Genomic DNA, 23500 nt, shown 5'->3' with positions numbered 1-23500 from the left:
ATGGAAAAAAGATTTAAAAATCTGTTTTGAAAAAAAAATACAAAAAGGTGATAACTAAGTAACTGTTTTATTCAGCGACATTCTGCCAAATGTTAGAAAACTATACATGCCAATGTATTTAAAGCAGACCTTAACTCAAAGTTTAGATCCACTCCAGAGATAAAATTAATCAGTAGACAGGCTGGAGAAGGGGGTAAAAATGTAAAACCTTACCTTTCATATGCAAACAGCAAGTTATATATCATATGTCCCAATGACACAGTGCACTACCATTAGTAATCTTCAGTAAAAGAAATGAAGAATGCTCATATTGATGCTTATCATACAGAGCTGACCCAGGGTCAAGGGACTAAACATGTCCCCTTCTGGTCATCAGACCCAGAACCCAGCAGGATCCTGAAAAGGCACCCTTACCCCCTACTCCAACCCCCCCCCAAAAAAAAAAACTAGCATCTCAAGTGATCCCTTAACATTTATCCCCCTCAACCCTGAGGCCAACACTTAACATAATTTCTAAAACAATCCTAATACTAATTTAACTCCTTAATTAAGCCCTGACATCAACCCTTTTTCTGGCGCGTAGTCATATTGCCTTGCAGCAGGAGTCTCTGCATAACAAGAAGCCCTGGCTGTAAATCTTTCTTCCCTGAGATGCCAGCACTACTCTATTGGGATCTACTCTGGTGTTTCTCTCATTGCTATGCTATTTTACTACATCTGGAGCCATTAAAAGCTGGAAGTGCACAAGATCTCTCCCGGATCTCTCTTTTCATTGGCTGACACACAGCAGCGGGAGCCAGTAAGGAGGGAGTTGAGGGCAGGACTGTGCCACACTCTGTGTTTCCCAAGGACACACAAAGCCGATTCTGGAGCAAGTACAAAAGAGTGGCTTCAGAGCAAACAGCTTGCTCTGGGGGCACTCAGCAAAGGGGGGGGGGCGCACCAGCAGGAGACCCGAGAAGAGGAGAATCAGAGCTGCTGTCTACAAAACTATTCCACAGAGCAGGTAAGTATGATGTGTTTGTTATTTTACAGTGTGGAAAACATCTTTACCAATAAGGTACCACTGATAATGTGTGCCTTACTGGTGTCTTCTGCTTCCTTCTTTCAAAATTTTACTCACATGCAGCCTCTGTTAGTGATGTCATCTCTGAAGTTTCAACAGTGAAACTGACAGTCGGGGGTGGAGCATAGTGATCACAGCAGGTTGCTTGCTATGCAGCTCCTCCATTAAGAAAACATACTGTATTTATTTCAAAGAGTTTAAGGTTGTTCTATGAAAAGAATACAAGATGTTTTCTTAATGAAGGAATTGCACAGTGAGTGACCCTCTGTTGCTGTTCTCCATTCCCAACTGTCAGTTTCACCTTTGGATCAGCAGTGAAATTACCATCAGAGACTACATGGAAGTGTTTGTATAGGGGAGCATGTGACTCTTTCTCCCTCCTATGACATGACAGTGTTAGTGCTTGGCAATTAGTTGCTCGGGAGCCATTGGTGTCACATGTGGAGAGAAAAGGGTTGAGTAATCAACTATGTAAGCTCCAACTAGGATCAACTTGGGACCTTTTCTCCTCATCCCAGTGGCATATAGAAAAACACAGGAAACAAAAAGAATATAAGAAAGGAAACAAAACAAAAAGGAAAAAAAGAAAACAACAATGGAGAAGATGTAAAAGGGTAGTGCTCAGAGGTTCTTAGGTTATTATACCCCAAGTGGAGAAGGGTAAATTAATCATATATGATTTCTATAGCCTGGCCACATCAAGTGCACAGACGTTTTGATGTTTTTTGGGGTGGCTATGTTGGAGATGTCAATATTTTTCATGCATAGGCAAAACGTACTGGGGAATGGTTTCCAGCTGAAAAACCAACAATTGCTAGAATGCCTTACACACTGATAACTGCTTTCTTACATTGACCTCCCAGCAGATTTTGGGGATGATCCCTCATCAATCAAGCAATCTCTGACACCCTGGGCAGCCAATGAGTATTTACAGTCATTTCAGGCAACAGCTTTATTTAGAATTCCACATTAGCAACAGGGTTGGTTTATAAGTGAGGCTAAAAATACCAAACTATCAGGAAAAAAAAAAACAGCTACAATTTCAGGAAGAGGTTGGCCATGGCAGCCTATGTAATTCTCCAGCAGAGGTTTCCTTTTATTGTAACAGTGAGTCTAGAATAATTAAGCAGATTGTTTTTATTGATCTCCTTTTATGTTGATTTTTCAAATTATTAACTGTAGCTTACTAGGTACATGAGGAAAGAATGCCCATTTCCAGAAAGATGTAAAATTTATTGTATAAAATATCACCACTGGCAGCTAATAGTGCCTAATAACTGAGACATTTCTGTATATCTGGGACGATTGCCAAACAATTTCAGGTCTCTTTGGAGAAAAACAGATTTTAATATGATATTAAACAGAGCCCAGAGGCCAAAAGTGCATTGACTGTATGCAGAAGAAAATCACTAAATGATCTATAAACAGCTTGCATTAAAAGGGCCATGTACATCGGGCAGGCACTCTGCTCAGAGTTACTTCTACACAAGCAGCCAAGGTGAAGTAAAATGCAGCTTTCTCATAAACTGTTATGTATATGCGCAATGTGCAGATCAATGGATTTCCTTGCTGCAAGTGTTATATATTTTAGAGATTTGTGCCAGTAAATTGTTTAAGAGATTAAGAAGTATCTGGTGCTTTACTAGCCATGTAAAGCCATTTACAGAATCTAGAAATAGATGTGCATTCAATGCCCAGTCTTAAAAGGATTTCATAATTAAAGTGGAGAGTGATGTGCCTGGAGACTGGAGAGAGATATTCATCTGCAGGATATCTGCCTTTTACTCTTGGAAGGTATTTACAGTGGTAGTTTTGGGGTGCATGCATGTCATTTATAATCACTAGATCAAGAATCACTACCCAAAGAACTGCAAAAGTTAAAATATATGTGAACTCTTCACTTATAAAACAACCCATTCAGTTTGAACTAGAAATGAAAGGCAAAACATCTGTGTATGTGTGTGCATGTATGTGTATGTGTGTGTATATATGTATATATATATATATATATATATATATATATACACTGCTCAAAAAAATTTAAGGAACACTTTGAAACATCAGATCTCAATGGCAAAAAATATCATGCTTGATATCTATACTAATGTGGACTGGGTAATGTGTTAGGAACATAAGGATGCCCCATAGTTTGTTGGAAATGAAAATGATCAACCTACAGAGGACTGAATTCAAAGACACCCCAGAAATCAAATTTAAAAAACTATGCAGCAGGCTAGTCCACTTTGCTGAAATTTCATTGAAGCATTTAAAAATGGTACTCAATAGTTTGTATGGCCCCCACGTGCTTGTATGCATGACTGACAATATTGGGGCATACTCCTAATGAGACAACGGATGGTGTTCTGGGGTATTTCCTCCCAGATCTGAACCAGGACATCACTGAGCTCCTGGGCAGTCTGAGGTGCAACCTGTTGGCATCGGACGGACCAAAACATGATATCCCAGAGGTTTTCTATTGGATTTAGGTCAGGCGAGCATGGGGCCATTCAATGGTATCAATGCCTTCATCCTCCAGGAACTGCCTGCATACTCTCGCCACATGAGGCCAGGCATTGTTGTGCACTAGGAGGAACCCAGGACCCACTGTACCAGCATAGGGTCTGAAAATGGGTGCAAGGATTTCATCCCAATACCTAATGGCAGTCAGGGTGTCATTGTCTAGCCTGTAGAGGCCTCTGTGTCCTTCCATGGATATGCCTCCCCAGACCATCATTGACCATCATTGACCCACCACCAAAACAGTCATGCTGAATGATGTTACAGGCAGCATAATGTTCTCCACAGCTTCTCCAGACCCTTTCACGTCTGTAACGTGTGCTCAGGGTGAACCTGCTCTCATCTGTGAAAAGCACAGGACGCCAGTGACGGGCCTGCCAATTCTGGTGTTCAACAGCAAATGCCAATCAAGCTCTATGGTGCTGGGCAATGAGCACAGGGCCCACTAGAGGATATCTGGCCCTCAAACCACCCTCATGAAGTCTGTTTCTGATTATTTGGTCAAAGAAATTCACACCAGTGGCCTGCTGGAGGTCATTTTGTAGGGTTCTGGCTGTGCTCATCCTGTTCCTCCCTGCACAAAGGAGCAGATACCGGTCCTGCTGATAAGTTAAGGACCTTCTACAGCCCTGTCCAGCTCTCCTAGAGTAACTGCCTGTCTCCTGGAATCTCTTCCATGCTCTTGAGACTGTGCTGGAAGACACAGCAAACCTTCTGACAATCCTGGAGGAGTTGGACTGCCTGTGCAACCTCTGTAGGGGCCAGGTATCGCCTCATACTACCAGTAGTGACACTGACCCTAGCCAAATGGAAAACTAGTGAAAAACAGTCAGAAAAGATGAGTAGGGAAAAAGATGTCAGTGGCCACTACCTGTAAAACCATTCCTGTTTTGGGGTCATCTCATTGTTGCCCTTCTGGTGCACCTGTTATTAATTTCATTAACACCAAAGCAGCTGAAACTGATCAACAACCCCCTCTGCTACTTAACTGACCAGATCAATATCCCTGTTTAATTGGCTTGATACTATACTCTGATTAAAAAGTGTTCCTTTAATTTTTTTGAGAAGTGTATATTGTTTATGCACATTTTTTATGTAGGGAAAAATAAAATTATATCTGTGCAATAAAAAGTGTGTAACTAAAAGACATAGGAAGAACTATGGAAGAAAGTAGTAACTAAGAATGCAAGTGTGATGGATTTTTTCTTTGAAATATATATGGGGCCCCCGGGCAATAGGAGATCATGGGGCCCCTGTGTCCTTGCCCAAACTCAAAAAAGCCTATGAAAAAGGTACCAGGGGCATCTCATGGGGCCCCCTACTGACCCCAGGCCCTTGGAAAGTACCCGAGTTTCCAAATGGTCAGTCCGCCCCTGACCTGCACTACACATCAGTCAGGCTACCAGTCACATTCAGTGATCAACAGTGAGTTGCAGAAAGTGGGAGATGGGGCCAGTGTTCAACTTTCTATGTTTTTGTTGCTATTTACAAAGCAGCATGCAAGTTTGCTAGAAAAAGCAGTTTTTTTTATCAACTGCAAGTGGAAGTATAGGCAAAATAAAAAATTAGTCCTTCCTGTAACAAAGTTATATTACCTGGTGATCCTGCCAGTAAGTCTGTTATAATGAGTTTCCTTTAGCAGAGAAAGCTGTCCAGCAATTAGAAGGTTAAAAAAAAACTTTTAACACTGACGGGTGCAACAGTCAGCTTTTCTTCATAGAGATAAAATCTTTATCCTAAAGGGATAAACGATCTGCTTAAAAAGTGTTACCTGGAGTTATGGTTTAATGTGTTAGTCACATATGTAAAGTCCATCTAAATCTGCTAGTACAGTTTACACAAACTTCTCCACAAGATGCAAATGCTGCTGTCCAAGGGTGGCTAAAATACTCCTTCACAGATACAGTGGAGGAATAAGGGTAGCCATCATAAGATAGGACATATTGGCTAGATCACCAGATGAAAACAAAGGGAAAAAGGCATAAAAAATAAACCTAATACTAATAAAAACTAAAACTAGCCACCACATCCAATGATTGCTAAGCTGCAATATATTGTGTTTTGGGTTTAGATGTACTATAAAAATAAAAGGGAAACTATGAACAAAAGTTACACAGACTGAACACAGACTCCTGTTCCGAGCATTGATCTGAGAGTGGTATATTGTCAAGGCATAAATGTCACCATGTTGGGTGAATGAAAGAAATATGATTCTGTAAGCTGCAGTTTTCTCATTACCTTTGTGTGCTGTAAGATACAATGTATATTGAACACAGTAATGCTGCTCATTACTATGCATGTTACATATAAAAAAATAAATATCCTGAAATGTAAGACCTCGTCCATCCAATTGGACTGCTGCTTATTGCAACCATGAAATTCAGCAGTCATTTTTCTCATTATAACATTATAAAGACTGCTTGCTACAGCAACATGGAAAACAGACATATATCATACCTCTGATGGAATCCTAATTTTGTGAAAATGGATGATGATTTTCATCCTATCTGACAGCTTCACATCTGTGTGCAGTACCTACAGGTGAAACTCGACAAATTAGAATATCGTGCAAAAGTTCATTTATTTCAATAATGCAACTTAAAAGGTGAAAATAATATATAAGATAGACTCATTACATGCAAAGCAAGATAGTTCAAGCTGTGATTTGTCATAAGTGTGATGATTATGGCTTACAGCTCATGAAAACCCCAAATCCACAATCTCAGAAAATGAGAATATTGTGAAAAGGTGCAATATTCTCGGCTCAAAGTGTCCCACTCTAATCAGCTAATTAAGCCATAACACCTGCAAAGGGTTCCTGTGCCTTTAAATGGTCTCTCAGTCTGGTTCAGTAGGACTCACAACCATGGGAAAGACTGCTGACCTGACAGTTGTGCAGAAAACCATCATTGACATTCTCCATAAGGAGGGAAAGCCTCAAAATGTAATTGCAAAAGAAGTTGGATGTTCCCAAAGTGCTGTATCAAAGCACATTAATAGAAAGTTACGTGGAAGGGAAAAGTGTGGAAGAAAAAGGTGCACAAGCAGCAGGGATGACCGCAGCCTGGAGAGGATTGTCAGGAAAAGGCCATTCAAAAGCATTGGGGACTTTCACAAGGAGTGAACTGAGGCTGGAGTCAGTGCATCAAGAGCCACCACACACACGGATCCTGGACATAGGCTTCAAATGTCGTATTCCTCTTGTCAAGCCGCTCCTGAACAACAAACGTCAGAAGAGTCTTACCTGGGCTAAAAAAAAACAGACCTGGTCTGTTGCTCAGGGTTCCAAAGTCCTCTTTTCTGAGCAACTTTTGCATCTCATTTGGAAACCAAGGACCCAGAGTATGAAGGGAGAATGGAGAGGCACACACTGCAAGATGCTTGAAGTCCAGTGTGAAGTTTCCACAGTCTGTGTTGATTTGGGGAGCCATATCATCTGTTGGTGTTGGTCCACTGTGCTTCATTAAGTCCAGGGTCAAGGCAGCCATCTACCAGGAGATTTTAGAGCACTTCATGCTTCCTTCCACAGACAAACTTTATGGGGATGCTGACTTCATTTTCCAGCAGGACTTGGCACCTGCCCACACTGTCAAAAGCACCAAAACCTGGTTCAATGACTGTGGGATTACTGTGCTTGATTGGCCAGCAAACTCGCCTGACCTGAACTACAATATTCTAATTTTGAGAGATTGTGGATATGGGGTTTTCATGAGCTGTAAGCCATAATCATTACAATTATGACAAATCACAGCTTGAAATATCTTGCTTTGCATGTAATGAGTCTATCTCATATATTAGTTTCACCTTTTAAGTTGCATTACTGAAATAAATGAACTTTTGCACAATATTCTAATTTTTTTAATTTCACCTGTATGTCCATTTAAAAGCACATTTTAAGTAATATTATTGCAAAGCATGATTGACAGGGCAGTGCCTTGCTTTGTCATGGATTTTGAATGGCACTCTGATGCACCTTGCAAAGGCATTCCAAAATGTGTGTTACACTCAGTGGTGTATTTAGGTTTTGTGCTACCCTAGGCAACATAAAATTCGTGTCCAGCACACAATGAGAGAGAGTTAGTTCTTACAGAACTGGCCAGAGTCTGGCCCCCCTAAAGCCTGACGGACAGTAGACTGACCCTTTGATTAGAAAGCATGGAGACCCCTGCTGTAAAGATATTACATATGTGACACTATTAAAACTTATTCTTACATATACAATCACATTTTTCCACCGAATTAAAAAAAAAAGATACAGAATTTTTGTGTGTGCACATTTCTTTATGCTTAGTACTTCGACTTGGAATCCTGAGTTCAGATGGCACCTGCATGGTGGACTTACCATATCACAGTATCACAAAAATTGACTTTCACCAAAAATTAGCTCCCGCGCTGTATGAAGCTCTCAGGGTGCAGTAGCCTCATCACCAGTACTGATCCCTACACCCAGCACACCACCCTCATCCCCAGCCAGAATCTCCCCTCCCCCAGGCTGGGATCTGTCTCCCATTCACAGCCAGCACCCTCTGCTCTACTCTCCCCAGATTCCTGTACAGACAATGGGCAAAGCCAAGCTCTGGCCGCATCCAGGTAGCGCTCATCAATCAGCAGAGGCTGGTTCCTCCTCCAGCTGCTCAGCTCCTCCTCTCTACCAGCTCTGGCCTGTGTGTGCCCTGCAGATCCAGTCGCCACAGTCTGCCAATCACCAGTCGGGAGGAGGAGCTTGCAGATGGAGGGGCGGGTGGCTTTGGGCTGCTCAGAGATCCGAGTGTGGCCGAATAAAATAGGGGAGGGGTTGGTTTATGTTACTCAGCGGACAGGCAGAGGTCTAGCTGGCAATAGCAAATAAGAAGCCAGGAGAAGGAAAATCCCGCTCACATTTCGGCGTGCAATCTGCCAGTGATCCTGCCCGGGAACAAAAGTAAAATACCCTATCACCTTCAGCAGCCTCTCGCAGATCAGATCCCATGTAGTGGAGACTGCTGCTAGCCTTCAAACATAACAGCTCCTGTGTGCCACTGCCACACTTGTGTCACTTCTGCCAGGACTGGCACCGCCCGCCTGAAAAATGCTGCCCAAGGCAAATGCTTTTTTTTCCTCATGGTAAATATGCCCCTGGTTGCAGTGCACTGAAATCATTAATAGAAACCACCTGTGCATTGTGGTGCAGTATGTTTACAGAAAAAATATATACTGTACAGTATGTCTAGTTTCTGGTGCATTCAAAATGAATGGGCTGCCTTAAAACAACACACATCTACATGAAAAATATCTCATGTTAATGTGCTAGAAAGGGGAATGCCTGTGGACATTATGTATGTGTGTTTTTTACATGAATGTAAAAAAAAGAAAAACTCAAGGCACTTTAAAGATGAAGATAATAAAACTGAGAATAGGATTTGTTAATTTTCCCGACTCAAAACAATATTTTGTATTGCAAAGCACAGCAGTACTTTGCGTACCCGTCACTTACTTGCAGATTGTTATTCTCTCTTTGTGCTCCACACATGTATGTCTTTAAATCACATGTTGAAAAACAGTCAAAGAAGTTGCAGTCCTTATCAGATTGACATTTTTGTTCCAGTATATTACGCATTTTGGGCTCAAAAAAGGCCATATCCATATCGATGGCAACTACCTGCAACCAATAAAATAATATAAAACAGGAGAAGAATAGTTAAATAAATTCATACATTACATGACACTTTCTGTTACCAAGCTCCAGGCATGTTTTCTGCAGGAACATCTGCTGCGCAATATAAAAGTGTTATTGTGTTGTTAATGTTCTGCTAAATAGGTGAGATCAATCTTGGCTTTACAAAGGAATAGCTTAAGTGTGCCCATTCATTCAATTGTGAAAATGTAAAAGGGAAAAATACCTAATGTACTCAGTAAGAGAGTGATAAATTAAATTATATCTGTGCGATAAAAAGTGTGTAACTAAAGGACCGAGGGAGAACCATGGACAGTAAGTAGTAATTATGGATACAAGTGTGATGGACGTTTGGGTGGGGGAAGGAAGGTTGCAGTTACTATTAATATCACTGGTGGGCAGCTCCATTAATATGGGGAGTCATGGAAGGCCAAGTTAGAAAGCATATCATATAGGGAGGTAAATTCATGGATGCTCATCAGTTCAATGCCCCCACAGACACAAGATAATTTTTGCCAGGTTGTTTTTATAACTCAGTTGGGATTGTTCATATGTCTGTAGGCTTCCCCACCGTGCCTTCTGCCTGAGCCTGCTTGGGAATACAGTTGATGGATTTATTGACTTACCTAGAGACAGTTTTCACCAGCAGATATCCCCCTACTCTCTCCAAACTTGAAAGTTCCCTCAGTGCAAACTTACACTTGCAAGTTCGGTGGAGTCATCATTGGGGCAAGGACGCAGGGGCTTATCATCATTTTTAGCAGTAAGTCAACATAACATTTAAAAAAAATAACAATTTAAGTTGACAGTAGTTTGGGGAGTCAAGAGGGTCCTTTTAAAGTTGAACTCTAGGTGAAGTATATTGTTACCCTTGCAGAGAGGAATCCCTCTACACTGCAAAATCTAAATACTCACTTTTGTATAGGGAGAACAAAAAAGAAGTTTTACTTACCTTGTCGCTTATTCCGACAGGTTTCCTCCCTGTTGCATGACCAGTCTACCAAAGTCACTTCTCTTTGCCAGCCTGTCTGTTGCAGGCACTCTCGCTTCATCGCGTACAATGCAAGACCAGCAGTCATGCATTGTAAGTGAGGAAGCTGAGGGCCTGACCACAACTCGGAGACAAGAGAAAACTGCCAGCAGCTTGAGGAGTAAGGGATACCATCAGTAAAACAGTTTTTCATGTCTCCCTAGACAAAGTTGTCTAGACGAAGCTGAACATTGACCCTTGTAGCACAGGGAGGCCGATGGAAAGAGTAACTTTTTAATTTACACATATTTTTAACGTTAATAGATCTCAAATTATTTCCCACTATTCTTTTAAATCATTTTAACAATATCCTTGGCTACTAGGTACATAAAGAGAAAGTAGAATATGTACGCAAAAGAAAGCCTCTGACAGAATTAGAAAAGAGCTTGACCTAATACATCACTAAAATAAATCTAAGTTACCCTTAATTACACTATCACTTGATATGCAAAAGGCTTGGCCCTATATGTTGACAATATTAAACAAACTTTGCATAATGAGAACATTTTCTTAATCCCTAAATATGTAAAACTTCCTAGATCCCACACTACTCCATATCTATTTAACAAGGAGCAAGGTGGGGCTGTCCATTTTTGCAAGCACTGCTTGTAATCCCTTAGTAATAAAGTTGCCAACAACTACTATAACTTGGACCTGTTTACCAATAACATAACATATGCAGCCAAGGTTGAGTTACTTAAGACACGCAGCCAAGAGTCAGGCTCATGGGCCAGAATAGACAAAAGCTAAAAAAACAGCAAGGCACAAATCAGTCTACAGCTGATAGTGGACAGCACCACCATTTCAGTAAAATGTTTTGCCTACCTTAAAGATAAATACGGCAGTTTATTGGTCAGCTACATTTTTAATACCATTTTGATTATTGGGCTTTCATTTGTACTTGAACTTTAGCTTAATGGGGTTCTACATTTGCCTGGAGTTCTTCTTTAAAGTAAACCTGGGCAAATCAGAAAAAGGAAAGGCGTAGAACCAGAGGTACCTAAACGTAAATGAAAATCTAATTTTTTTTGTATAAAAGTAATTCTTAGCCTTCCTGTATCTTCCTAGTGGCTCTATAATATGATAGATTTGATAGACTGGGCAATTGGGCCAGGTTAGAGTTCCCTGTAAACGTTCAGATTTGCATATTGTATAACCTAAATCCATTTTAAATCCTCAACTTGTTAACCTGTTCAGTTTAAAATAGAAATGAAATGCAAAACTCAATTTAAATATTCCAAGCTTGAAGAAATACTGAATACAGAAATACTGCTACAGGGCGGCACAGGTGTGCAAAATTACGCATATATACGTGATTTTGCAGTTCCGGGTAGTGGGTGCACACGTGCCTTGCGCATGCCCTACCTACTCCGCCAGCTGCAGCCTCGGCTGTCAATCACCAGGTCCCGGCTGGTATCTCCGATGGAGGACAGACCTGTGTATAAACAATACAGATCTCTCCCCTGTCAGCTCCTGCACACTGCTTTGTATGGCTCTGCATAGCACAGCCATACAAAGCAGTGTGCTTACGTTGGAAAGCACTTACACAGCACACCCTTTGATCGCCCCACATGTTAGCCCCTTCCTGCCCAGTGCCATTAGTACAGTGTCAGTGCTTTTTATTAGCACTGATCACTGTATTGGTGTCACTGGGGATGTCAGTGACACCAAGTCAGTTCCCCCCAGTGTCAGAAACCTATCGCAGTCCCGCTATAAATCGCTGATCGCCGCCATTACTAGTAAAAAAAATGTTTTTAAATACCAGTATTTATACTGCCATTTGTAAACATTATAACCTTCACGTAAACCAATTACTTTACATGTATTGGGATTTTGTTTTAGCAAAGACATGTAGCAGAATACATTTTGGCCTAAATTTATGATGAAATTATATTTTTAAAATTTGTTTACTGCACGCTTAACAGAAAAAATTAAAAATACTGTTTTTTTTTCTTTCAAAATTGTCTGTCTTTTTTTGTTTATAGCACAAAGAATTAAAAACGCACAGCTGATCAAATACCACTAAAAGAAAGCTCTATTTGTGGGAAAAGAAGGACATACATTTCAATTGGGTGCAGCGTTGCATGACTGCACAATTGTCAGTTTAAAAAAACAGTGCTGTATCGCAAAAAATGGCCTGGTCAGGAAGGGGGGTAAATTCTCAGGAGGGCAAGTGGTTAAACTGGTATAAATATTGAGGGAGATCCATACTAGTAATGGTCTGTGAGTAATTGAGAAATATAAACTGGGCTGTTCAAGATGAGCAGCTGAAATTCCACAGTGCTGACACCATGTGAAGTCAACAGATTTTCCTCATGATGTAAGTCAAACCGGTTCAGCTCCAGTTATCAAGTACACAGCGATTCCAACAATTTAGTTATATGTTCGAGAAGTGTGAAGAATCATTCACATACTGATATTCAGGACAACGAATGCATGTAATCTGCACACTGAACTTTATTCCTCTTTTCACAGCTGCAAGATAAAATTGCATACCATTTAATTTGCCTGTTGCTGAGGTAAGCACACACAATAAAAACTGTATATGAGGAGATATGAGTATTGTCCAGCATAGTTCACCATATATAACCCTTCTGCCTAATAACGTACATTCCACAGTGCTAGACAGACATTTGTGAGCATTCAAGTCACTTATTTTGCCTGATGTGACCTGTATTAAGGAAACCTGTACAGAGAGAAATGGAGAGCTGCCATTGCTGACCTCCTTCTGAACAAGCTAGTTCCCTGGCTGCCATCAATACTTTCTTTTTCAATGACCTAAAACAAGTATGCAACTAGTGAAAGTAAGAAGAAATCCAAAGGTTCTTATCCACATATTTGCTTCAGGTTAGTGATTCAGAAAATATTAAAGCCCCATTACCAGAGGGGTGCATGCTCCAAGAACACTCATTTATTCCCTTCTATAATTTCAACTTCAAAGACACTTTACCACCTAAAGGTACTATTTTTCAACAGTGAAAATAATGAATTGAAACGAATATAGGGGATAGCCTACATGTTTCTGTTTCATCTAGGCTTTGCATCAGGCCATTTACAATCAGCTTCCATCTCTTCTGAGCAAGCCAGGAGTGGTGAAACGCGTCAAGGAGGGTTGGCTTTTGGATGGAGACATTGCTGTATGCAGTCAATTCATTGATTATTAAAAATAAGAGGAAGTAAGTGGAGTGTGTCTGAGCTTCTTTAATATTTTTAATGGAGAGTGGATATGGACTAAAATGGCCTGCACCCAGATTTTCCATGTACAAGACAAGCCAGTCTTGAGTGGAGCTATGGATAGCTATGGATCTGTGTGTGTGTTTTTGTTCAGCCATTTCTTGTAGGTAATCTGGTATTGGGGACATCATTTTCAACTGTATGGTGGCTTACTACATCTGTTCACATGGTCTTCTTCTCCCCAGAGGATCTGGAGACTGCATCATTATACCACTGACACGCAGATGACACGCTTTGGTCTAACCGCTTCGTTCTTCCCAACCTCACATTGCCTAAGGTGTCCAAATCCATTTTCCCTTTTTCCTACAGCCCTAACTGTTCTGCTTCTGACCTCTTCTCCTGTCATTCAAAAGGAACACATTTCCTGACACTGAAAGCCTATGAAAGGGCAAGCACTATTTGTATTGGCAATTCACTGAATGCATTTGTTGCCTGGGGTTGCTATTTAAAGTGGAAAAAAGTTATAGAATGTAGACATCAACAGCTGCATGCATATATCTGCAGAAGCCACTAAGCTCCACCAGTAAGGCCAATTTCTGGGTCATTCTGGTGAGCAGAGCTTTGAAACTTACTGATGGTTTTGGAGCTTGCCACTTCAACCTGCTCACCCATATGATTGGCCCAGGGCTGTGAAGGTCTGCCTCAATAGCCAATAGGTAAGTGTAGGAGGAGGGCAAGTTCTAACACTACCAAAGTGCCAGAGAACAGCCCAGGGTTCAGCTGTAGCAGACAGCATTTTGTTTTATTCATTTTTTTTGGAGGGAGGGTGGCAAGGAGTCGCATTATGCCTACTCATTCTTCTGCCTTTAGTCCTCATGCACACTGGACGTTTTTACAGCTGCTGTTTTTGGCTTTTGATGTTTTTTCTACAACTAGTAAACCCCCCAGCATGTTATCCTATGTATCCATGCACACAGACTGTAATCAACGGTTTTTGGCAGGGGCGTTTTTTGGCTGGATAAAAAACTCAGTGGGTTTCTAGAGGAGTTTTTTAGCTGTAAAAAATTCTGCAAAACGTGGTAAATTGTGGCAAACCGGCATTTTTGGACCTTTTTGTGACCCAAAAAATTTATGTATTTGGTAAAAATAAAGCTATAAAAAGCAAACGCGAAAAAACACAGCAAAAAGTCGCTAAACGCTAATGCAAAAACACTAAAAAATGCTAAAAAAACTCACGTTTTTAACCTGACCTTACACAGCTAATGTTACCAGCGATATTAAAACACCCAGTGTGCATGGAGCCTTATTGCGATTTTGTTTTAACATTCTCTGTTATCAAAAACACCCCCCAACCAATGCACTGTGGAAATACCAGCATGTATCTCTGCAGACCACTGTGCCTCAACTAAACCAAAACAATAGGCGATAAAGGGTACAAATGTGAGAATCATTTTTGTATTTAAAGTTATACTTTAAATAACAAAATCAACACTCTATAATAAAAGCAACCTATGTGCCCTTTTGGGCTAAAATAAGGTTCTAACAAAGTTGAATGCCTTGTTATGATTGTGGAATGTCAGCATGAAATCCATTCCACACTTGTGGTGGTGGAGGGTCTGCTGTGTGACAGAAGCAGCCAACAAAGTGCATTTCCGCAACTGCATTTCGCAATGGTATTGTGCTTATCTATGATCTACAATCAAATCTGAGTGTTAGTGCTACAGAGCAAGAGGAAGGAGCTGCTAACTGATCCTATACAACATTACACATTTACATTTTGGTTTCATGTGGAATAAAGGCTCAACTTGATCTAGTCTTAAAGCATACAATTCATGTTTATTGTCCCTTTAAATAGTTTGATCCAAACTATTTGCTGCACTAACAGTATTAATACAAATCTTCCCGTGAATTACTGAACTCAGTCCAACTCTATTTTGTTTTGGGAGTGGGACGGGAAGTATATAGGGACAATAAATGTAGAGCTAAGCTTCAAAAATGCTCCTTCCCCCCTTCTCCTACCTATCCTTCCTAACCTGTATAAAATGATCTGTGTACTTACCTATTTTATTCCACTCTGGTCCAGTTACATGATCCTGCAGCTCTGTGTAAGGGAGCACTTGACAACAGCTGTGAATTCTGGGAACTGTGACATTACCTATAGGTTCCCATGGCCTAGCTGTTGTAGGTGCTCCCTCTTCTCCCCTGCAGCCGCCGCTCACTGACATGGGGGAGATGGAGCTGCACGTCCACATAACCGGACTGGAGCACCCTACAAATAGTTAAGTATACAAAACATTTTTTTAATACAGATTAGGCAGGATAGATAGGAGGAGGGAACATTTTTAAGAATTATTATTATTAGTAATAATAATAATAATAATGGGATTTATATAGCGCCAACAGTTTGTGCAGCACTTTACAACATGGGGGCAGACAGTACAGTTACAATACAATTCAATACAGGAGGAATCAGAGGGTCCTGCTCATTAGAGCTTACAATGGAAAAGGGAGGGTCAAGTGATACAAAAGGTATTAACTGTGGGGAATGACCTGATGGAGAAACTGGAAATACGGTTGTTAGGTGGAGGTGGGGTAGGCTTCTCTGAAGAGAAGGGTTTTCAGGAATCAAGAAAAGGATACAGAGTAGGAGATAGCTGGACAGATTGGGGTAGGGAATTCCATAGACCTTCGAAAAGGAATCTAGTTAGGCTTTTCTTCTACTTTTAAGTGTAAATCCACTTTTGCTGGGAAAAATATCAATCTTTTCTGGGCGGTCAGTGTACATTAGAAAAAGATAGGGCTACTAGAAAGTTTGGTAAAATCCTTCCATTTTATTCTGCTGAAGAAAAAGCTGATTGTTTCACTAAGTCCTTCCCAGTCTGATTCCTCAATGGAAAAGCCATTTTAACCACCTGGAGCACTTTCATTGTTTTATTACAAAAGCTGCAGTGTCTGCATCTCTTTAGAATTAGTTACTCTTTGGGGAGTATTTTAAAAGAAATGAAATTCCTATTGCAGGTGATGCCTAAAATGTTACTTGTTTCTTCAGGTTGCCATATTGCATTGAATTTGTTTTGAACATTTTTATAAAATTACAGAAACTTCCTATTTTAATTGAAGGATACTTTTTAATAACAATAAATTACAAAATGGAGTGTGTACCAATTTTAGATGCTATTTAATTTTTTGAAACGTGGAGTTCTTATTTAACTATTTAACCAAGCTAGATTTCTACATCACTGCCTCAAACAACATTCCAATACATAAATGCAGTAGCATTTGAGTGTTGCGCAATGAATACTCAGGATGAAATCCTGCAGGGGGAGGAGGTGAGCATATATTGGATTTACTATATGGGTGTGTAATTTTCAAGCCTGGACTTTATAAATACATACAAATATCTAATGCATGGAGCCAAGCCTAGTTGTTAGTATAGATTGTTTGTTATGTTATTTTAATGTTAAAGCGGAGTTCCACCCAAAAGGGGAAGTTCCGCTATAAAGATTGGTCCCCCGCTCCCCGTTAATGATTGTTACCTTTGGGGAGCGTGAGGGGAACGGATACCCAAATTTGACAGGTTCCCACTTTTGTTGCGATCGCATAGGCGATCGGAAACTGAAGTTTTCCTCCTACCCTCCCTTGCCGAAGTCTTGTGGGACACGTGACAGGTCCCAGAAGACGACGGGGCCATTCAGGAAGTGCAGTGCTACTCACACATGCACAGTGGGCACCTGGCTGTGAATCAGCAAGCTGTCACAGCCGGGTGCCCACACTGAAGATGCCGGCGCCTGGAACACAGGATGGCCAGTGAAACGGGCTGCGGCGGGGCAATGCGGGATCGTGAGACAGGCGAGTGGCTGTTTTTTAAAAGTCAGCAGCTACAGTTTTAGTAGCTGCTGACTTTTATTTTTTTACAGAGTGAGTGGAACTCCGCTTTAAGTCTTTATAAAGAACTAATGAAGATTGTTATTTAATTTGGGTGATGTACAGTGGTTGACACAAGACCTGAAGCAATTTTAGCTTTTTGTTTTATTGTTCCTCTACTATTACTTGCTGTATATATACAATATATACACAACTCATTGATAACATATGTTGTCTTATGATGGCCTTGTGTATGTATGCATGATTGATTACACATGCTGCTCACCATTGCTGTCTGGTAACATTTGCTGTCATGTAAGGATACTATTAAAAGTTGTTACTTGTTACTGATATTTACACTGCTCATTGATAGCATATGTTGTCTTAGGATGTTAGTGATGTCAGGAAAATACTGCTGAAAAGGAAGAAACTATGCACATGCATATATGGCTGTATATAGGCATCATTCTACCCTATGCACACCTGAACATTGACATGCTTGTCTACACGCTTCACTCCTTGTAGTTTCAATTTGCAAAGACTATACTTAAAGTGATTTTTTTTTTAATAACAAACATCATACTTATCTGTTCTGTGTAATGGTTTTGCCCCAATCCTCCTCTTCTCAGGTCCCTCTGGCCACTCCCTCCTCCCGAGTTCCCCTAGAGCAAGCAGCTTGCTATGGGGGCTCCTGAGCTGCTGCTCTGTATGTCCTTTCACACAATAGTGCGGTTCAGCCCTGCCCCCCACTCTCTCCTCACTGGCTGTGATTGACAGTGGCTCCTGCTATTATCTCAGCCAATGAGGAGGAAAAGTCCCCAGAGAGCCACTACTCTTGTGCATATCGCTGGATCGAGATGAGGCTTAGGTACGTATTGGGGGCTGGGGGGGGGGGGTAGCTGCACATAGAAGGTTTTTTACCTAGATGCATGAAATGCATGAAGGTAAAAACTCTTCAGCCTTTACAACCACTTTAAAATGTGTCATTGGGAACAGCAACCTGTGCTTTATTTGCAGACATAATTATTAATAATATTATATAGGGTTTTACAGGATGTATATAGCGCCAACAGTCTGCACAGCGCTTTACAACATGGGTGCAGACAGTACAGTTACAATACAATTCAATACAGGAGGAATCAGTGGGCCCTGCTCGTAAGAGCTTACAATCTTAGAGGGGAGGTCAAGTGATACAAAAGGTAATAATTGTGGGAGATGAGCTGATGGAGAAAATAAAAGTAAATAGGCTCTGCAACTGTACAGAACACCAAATTACGTAGTCTTCTGATCCCTCTAAACATTCCATGCATTAATTTCCCCTATAGTCTTGTTGCTAAATTTAGCCCCATATATCTAGATATTGACAGAATAAACCATCCATTCTCAACTAGGGTTTTGTAGAACCCTAGGGTTCCTTTAGAGGTTGCTAGTTGCTCCTTGAACAGTGGCTTACCTCCCATTTGATGGTGTCTGCCTAGTCTCAAGGCCAATGCCATATGGCATAGCCGTGTGGCATATTTGCAATGTCATATGGCAAAATCATAGCACCAATGATTTTATTGGGCTGTCTGCAAGGGTGACATTCTGACCACCAAAGAAAGGGGCATTTTCCCATTGATCCCCCGATAAATTAGTTTCCGCAGGAGTTACCTGAGACAAGTAAATTATTTTAAAGTTTCCTCTTTAGTTTAGAAAAGGCTGGAGAAAAACAAAAAATAAGGAGAAGGTTTTGAAAGTTTTTAAATGTTAAGGTTTTGTGCTGCCCCCCCCCCCCCCCTTACCCTGCTTCTCTAGACACTGACTCACGAATGCCACTTCAGTGAATAAAGCTCTCCAGACATGGTGTTTGAGATATACAGTATAACAGAAATGTAAAAATGCTATCAGAGGAAACTTACAGGAGATTAGGCTGGGCAAATGTTGATCAAAAGTCTGTTTGAAATAATAATAATTAAAATATATATATATATATATCATGTCTTTTGGTCAAAAATGGGGCTCAATAAGGAGGATCATTCACAGAAAAGGGGATCTGTGCCAGTCAGATCCAATTAGGTCTAATAAAGGTGCTGCAGTCACTAGATGACACATGGGGGAAGATTTACTAAAGGCAAATAGGCTGCACACCGCAAGTACACTCCAAGTGCACTGAAAAGTGCAGTTGCTCTAGATCTGAGGGGAACATGCAAGGAAAATAAAAAAAAGCATTTTTTCTTGCACTTGATTGGATGATAGAATTCTGCAGAGCTTCACTTAAATTAACCCAAAAATCTACAACAATGTGATGCAAATTATGTGACCACGTACAAAACTTCTTCCTCGTGCTTCTTTCAAACCCTTTATTTAGCAGGACGTTTTGAGCACGGTCACACCAACTGCATCACATTAAGGCGGATCATTGGCAGATCTTGATAAATGAAGTAGAAGACATATCCCCTTTAGCAAACCTACTTTTTTTTAATAAACATTTGTCAGACAGTACCTCTATGTGCACACCATGCTAAAAAACAAAACAAAAAAAATTCAGAGCACTTTATGACATTTTCAGTTGCTATTACAGTGCTGTGGAAAAGTATTTGCCCTCTTCCTGATTTTTTTTTGTGCATATTTGACACACTTAAACAGATCAAATTTTAATATTACATAAATATATCTCGCGTAAATACAAAATGCAGATTTTAAATGATGATTTAATTTATTAACCACTTCCCGTCCGGCTGCTGTTTATAAACGGCAGGACGGGACACCTACAGGAGCGGGTTGCCGTCTCTAAACGGCACCTTGTGTCTGAGGCTCGTGCGCGGCTCCTAGAGCGCGCACCCGCGAGCCCGATGATCGCCGAGTCCGACGGACACGGTAGATTACGTGACATGGTATGGGACCAATGAAATCGGTCCCATACCATGTGATCAGCTGTGTCCAATAAGGACACAGCTTAAGTGTAAACAAAAGCCGCATGGTGCGGCTTCCGCCTCCTTCTCCTCACACGGAGTTGTCTGTGAGAGGAGAAACAGCCAAGAGGTAGTAGTCAACTGCCCTCCACCTCAGTGACACCTGATCGCCCCTAAAGTGTCCCTGATCGCCCCTAAAGTGGCCCTGATTGCCCCACGTGTCCCTGATCACCCCAAAGGGTGGCCCTGATTGCCCCAACAAGTGGCTTTGCCCATAAGTGGCCCTGATTGCCCCCACAAGTGGCCCTGATTGCCCCAAGTGGCCCTGATTGCCCCCAGTGGCCCTGATTGCCCCAAGTGGCCCTGATCGCCCCAAGTGGCCCTGATCGCCCACAAGTGGCCCTGATCGCCCAACAAGTGGCCCAGCAGTGTCCCTGATTGTCAGTGTCCCTGATCGCCACATAGTGGCCCAGCAGTGTTCCTGATCTCTACAGTGTCCCTGATCGTCACAGTGTTCCTGATCGCCACACAAGTGGCCAAGCAGTGTCCCTGATCGACGCAGTGGCCAAGCAGTGTCCCTGATCATCACACAAGTGGCCCAGCAGTATCGCCGCAGTGGCCAAGCAGTGTCCCTGATTGCCACACAAGTGGCCCAGAAGTGTCCCTGATTGCCGCAGTGGCCCAGCAGTGTCCCTGATCACCACAGTGTCCCTGATTGCCGCACAAGTGGTCCAGCAGTGTCCCTGATCGCCGCAGTGGCCCAGAAGTGTCCCTGATCACCGCAGTGTCCCTGATTGCCGCACAAGTGGTCCAGCAGTGTTCCTGATCGCCACAGTGTCCCTGATTGCCGCACAAGTGGTCCAGCAGTGTCCCTGATTGCCGCAGTGTCCCTGATTGCCGCAGTGGCCCAGCAGTGTCCCTGATCGCCACACAAGTGGCCCAGCAGTGTCCCTGATTGCCGCACAAGTAACCCAGCATTGTCCCTGATTGCTGCACAAGTGGTCCAGCAGTGTCCCTGATCACCGCAGTGGCCCAGCAGTGTCCCTGATCACCGCAGTGTCCCTGATTGCCGCACAAGTGGTCCAGCAGTGTCCCTGATCGCCGCAGTGGCCCTGATTGCCGCAGTGGCCCAGCAGTGTCCCTGACCACCACACAAGTGGCCCAGCAGTGTCCCTGATCACCGCATTGGCCCAGCAGTGTTCCTGACCACCACACAAGTGGCCCAGCAGTGTTCCTGATCACCACACAATTGGCCCAGCAGTGTCCCTGATCCCCACATTGGCCCAGCAGTATTCCTGATCACCACACAAGTGGCCCAGCAGTGTCCCTGATCGCCGGACAAGTGGTCCAGCAGTGCCCCTGATCACCTAAGTGTCCCTGATCACCGCAGTAGTCCAGCAGTGTTTCTGATTGCCACACAAGTGGCCCAGCAGTGTCCTGATCATCGCAGTGGCCCAGCAGTGTCCCTGATCGCCGCAGAAGTGGTCCAGCAGTGTCCCTGATCGCCGCAGTGTCCCAGCAGTGTCCCTGATCACCACAGTGTCCCCGATTGCTGCACAAGTGGTCCAGCAGTGTCCCTGATCACCGCAGTGTCCCTGATTGCCGCAGTGGCCCAGATCACCACACAAGTGGCCCAGCAGTGTCCCTGATCACCACACAAGTGGCCAGCAGTGTCCCTGATCGCCGGACAAGTGGTCCAGCAGTGCCCCTGATCACCGCAGTGTCCCTGATCACCGCAGTTGCCCAGCAGTGTTTCTGATCGCCACACAAGTGGCCCAGAAGTGTCCTGATCATCGCAGTGGCCCAGCAGTGTCCATGGTCGCCGCACAAGTGGTCCAGCAGTGTCCCTGATCGCCACAGTGTCCCTGATTGCCACAGTGTCCCTGATCGCCACACAAGTGGCCCAGCAGTGTCCCTGATCACCATACAGTGGCCCAATCAGTGTCCCTGATCACCTTACAGTGTGCCTGTTCATAAAGTGTCCCTGATCTCTGCCACACCAGTGGATCCTGTTCACTGCCATCGTCTGTGAGGAGAGAGATCCAGTACAGCTAACTGTGAGTAATTTTCAGCCTTTGCACAGAGTTTACACACACTCACAAAACATTGCCAGCCACCTCACTGTATCTCTGATTTTTGCCCAACAGTAACTAGTGTGAACCAACTGCAGCCAGATATCTGTCCCTCACTGCAACACCATCCTGATCACTGCCATACCAGTGGGTCCTGATCAGTGTCAAAAATATGGCCAAAAGATCATATACAAGCGAGGAGGCATTTCAAATTCTGAGTATGACAGATGAGAGTGACGGAGAACTCTCACTGTCAAACTCTGATTCTGTATATGAACCAGAACACAGCAGCGGTTCACTCTCTGAATCAGAAGAAGGTGTTCCAACAAAAAGAATGAGGAACTCCAAGGAGCAGCAAGCAACCACCAGCAGCTCAATACGTTCTTCTGATATGGCTACTACCAGCACTGTAAGTGCAAGTTCTAGTATTCAGGTGTCACATCAGCCACCAAGGATTAGGGCCCATACTGCTGTCCCAGATGCTCTTTTAAACCCTGTGTGGCTACCTTCAGGATCAGGAGCACCTATAATTCCCCCATTCATAGCCCAGTCAGGCATTCAGGCAGAAACCCAAAATTTTACAGCCATTGATTATTTCCATTTATTTTTCACTGAAGAGTTTTTGAATTCAGTTGTGCACCAATGCAATATTTTCGCCCAGCAATTAATCACTCAAAATCCCAACTCCTGTTATGCTCGAACATTTGAGTGGAAATGCCTCACAGTTGAAGAATTTAAAGTGTTTCTTGGCCTTACATTTAATATGGGACTAACAAAAAAAAATGAACTGCATGCTTATTGGTCGACAAATCCCATTCAACACATGCCGCTCTTTTCTGCCACTATGTCCAGGACCCGCTATAAAACAATTCTGCACTTTCTACATTTCAACGATAATTCCCTGTACCCCCCCAGAGATCACCCCGAGTACGACAAACTTTATAAAATTCGTCCACTAATCAATTATTTCAACCAAAAATTTTCCGAAATATATTGTCCTGAAAAAAACATCTGTGTCGATGAATCCCTAATCCATTTCACTGGGAGGCTGATCATAAAACAGTACATTCCAAGTAAACGGGCCAGATACGGGGTGAAGATGAACAAACTCTGCGAAAGATCCACAGGATACGTGCACAAGTTCCGTATCTACGAGGGAAAGGACAGTCAGCTAGAGCCCCCTGAATGCCCAGCCTATATGGGGATTAGTGGAAAAATTGTCTGGGACCTGGT

At 42.5% G+C, this 23500-nt stretch overlaps 1 protein-coding gene across 1 annotated transcript in view; it reads right to left on the bottom strand.

Moving 5' to 3' along the window:
* Window positions 1–23500, bottom strand: part of DIPK1C (divergent protein kinase domain 1C) — a 144516-nt gene that overhangs the window by 13126 nt on the left and 107890 nt on the right. Inside the window, exon 3 of the mRNA XM_089682379.1 lies at window positions 9057–9221. Coding sequence (XP_089538505.1) covers window positions 9057–9221 — 165 coding nt within the window. The remainder of the gene's footprint in view (window positions 1–9056; window positions 9222–23500) is intronic.

Source organism: Staurois parvus, unplaced genomic scaffold (genome assembly GCF_062004578.1).
Source record: "Staurois parvus isolate SC_StPar_1 unplaced genomic scaffold, SC_StPar_1.0 ptg000287l, whole genome shotgun sequence".
In the NCBI taxonomy this organism is placed as follows: Eukaryota; Metazoa; Chordata; class Amphibia; order Anura; family Ranidae; genus Staurois; species Staurois parvus.
This window is presented reverse-complemented; position numbering and strand designations above follow the sequence as displayed.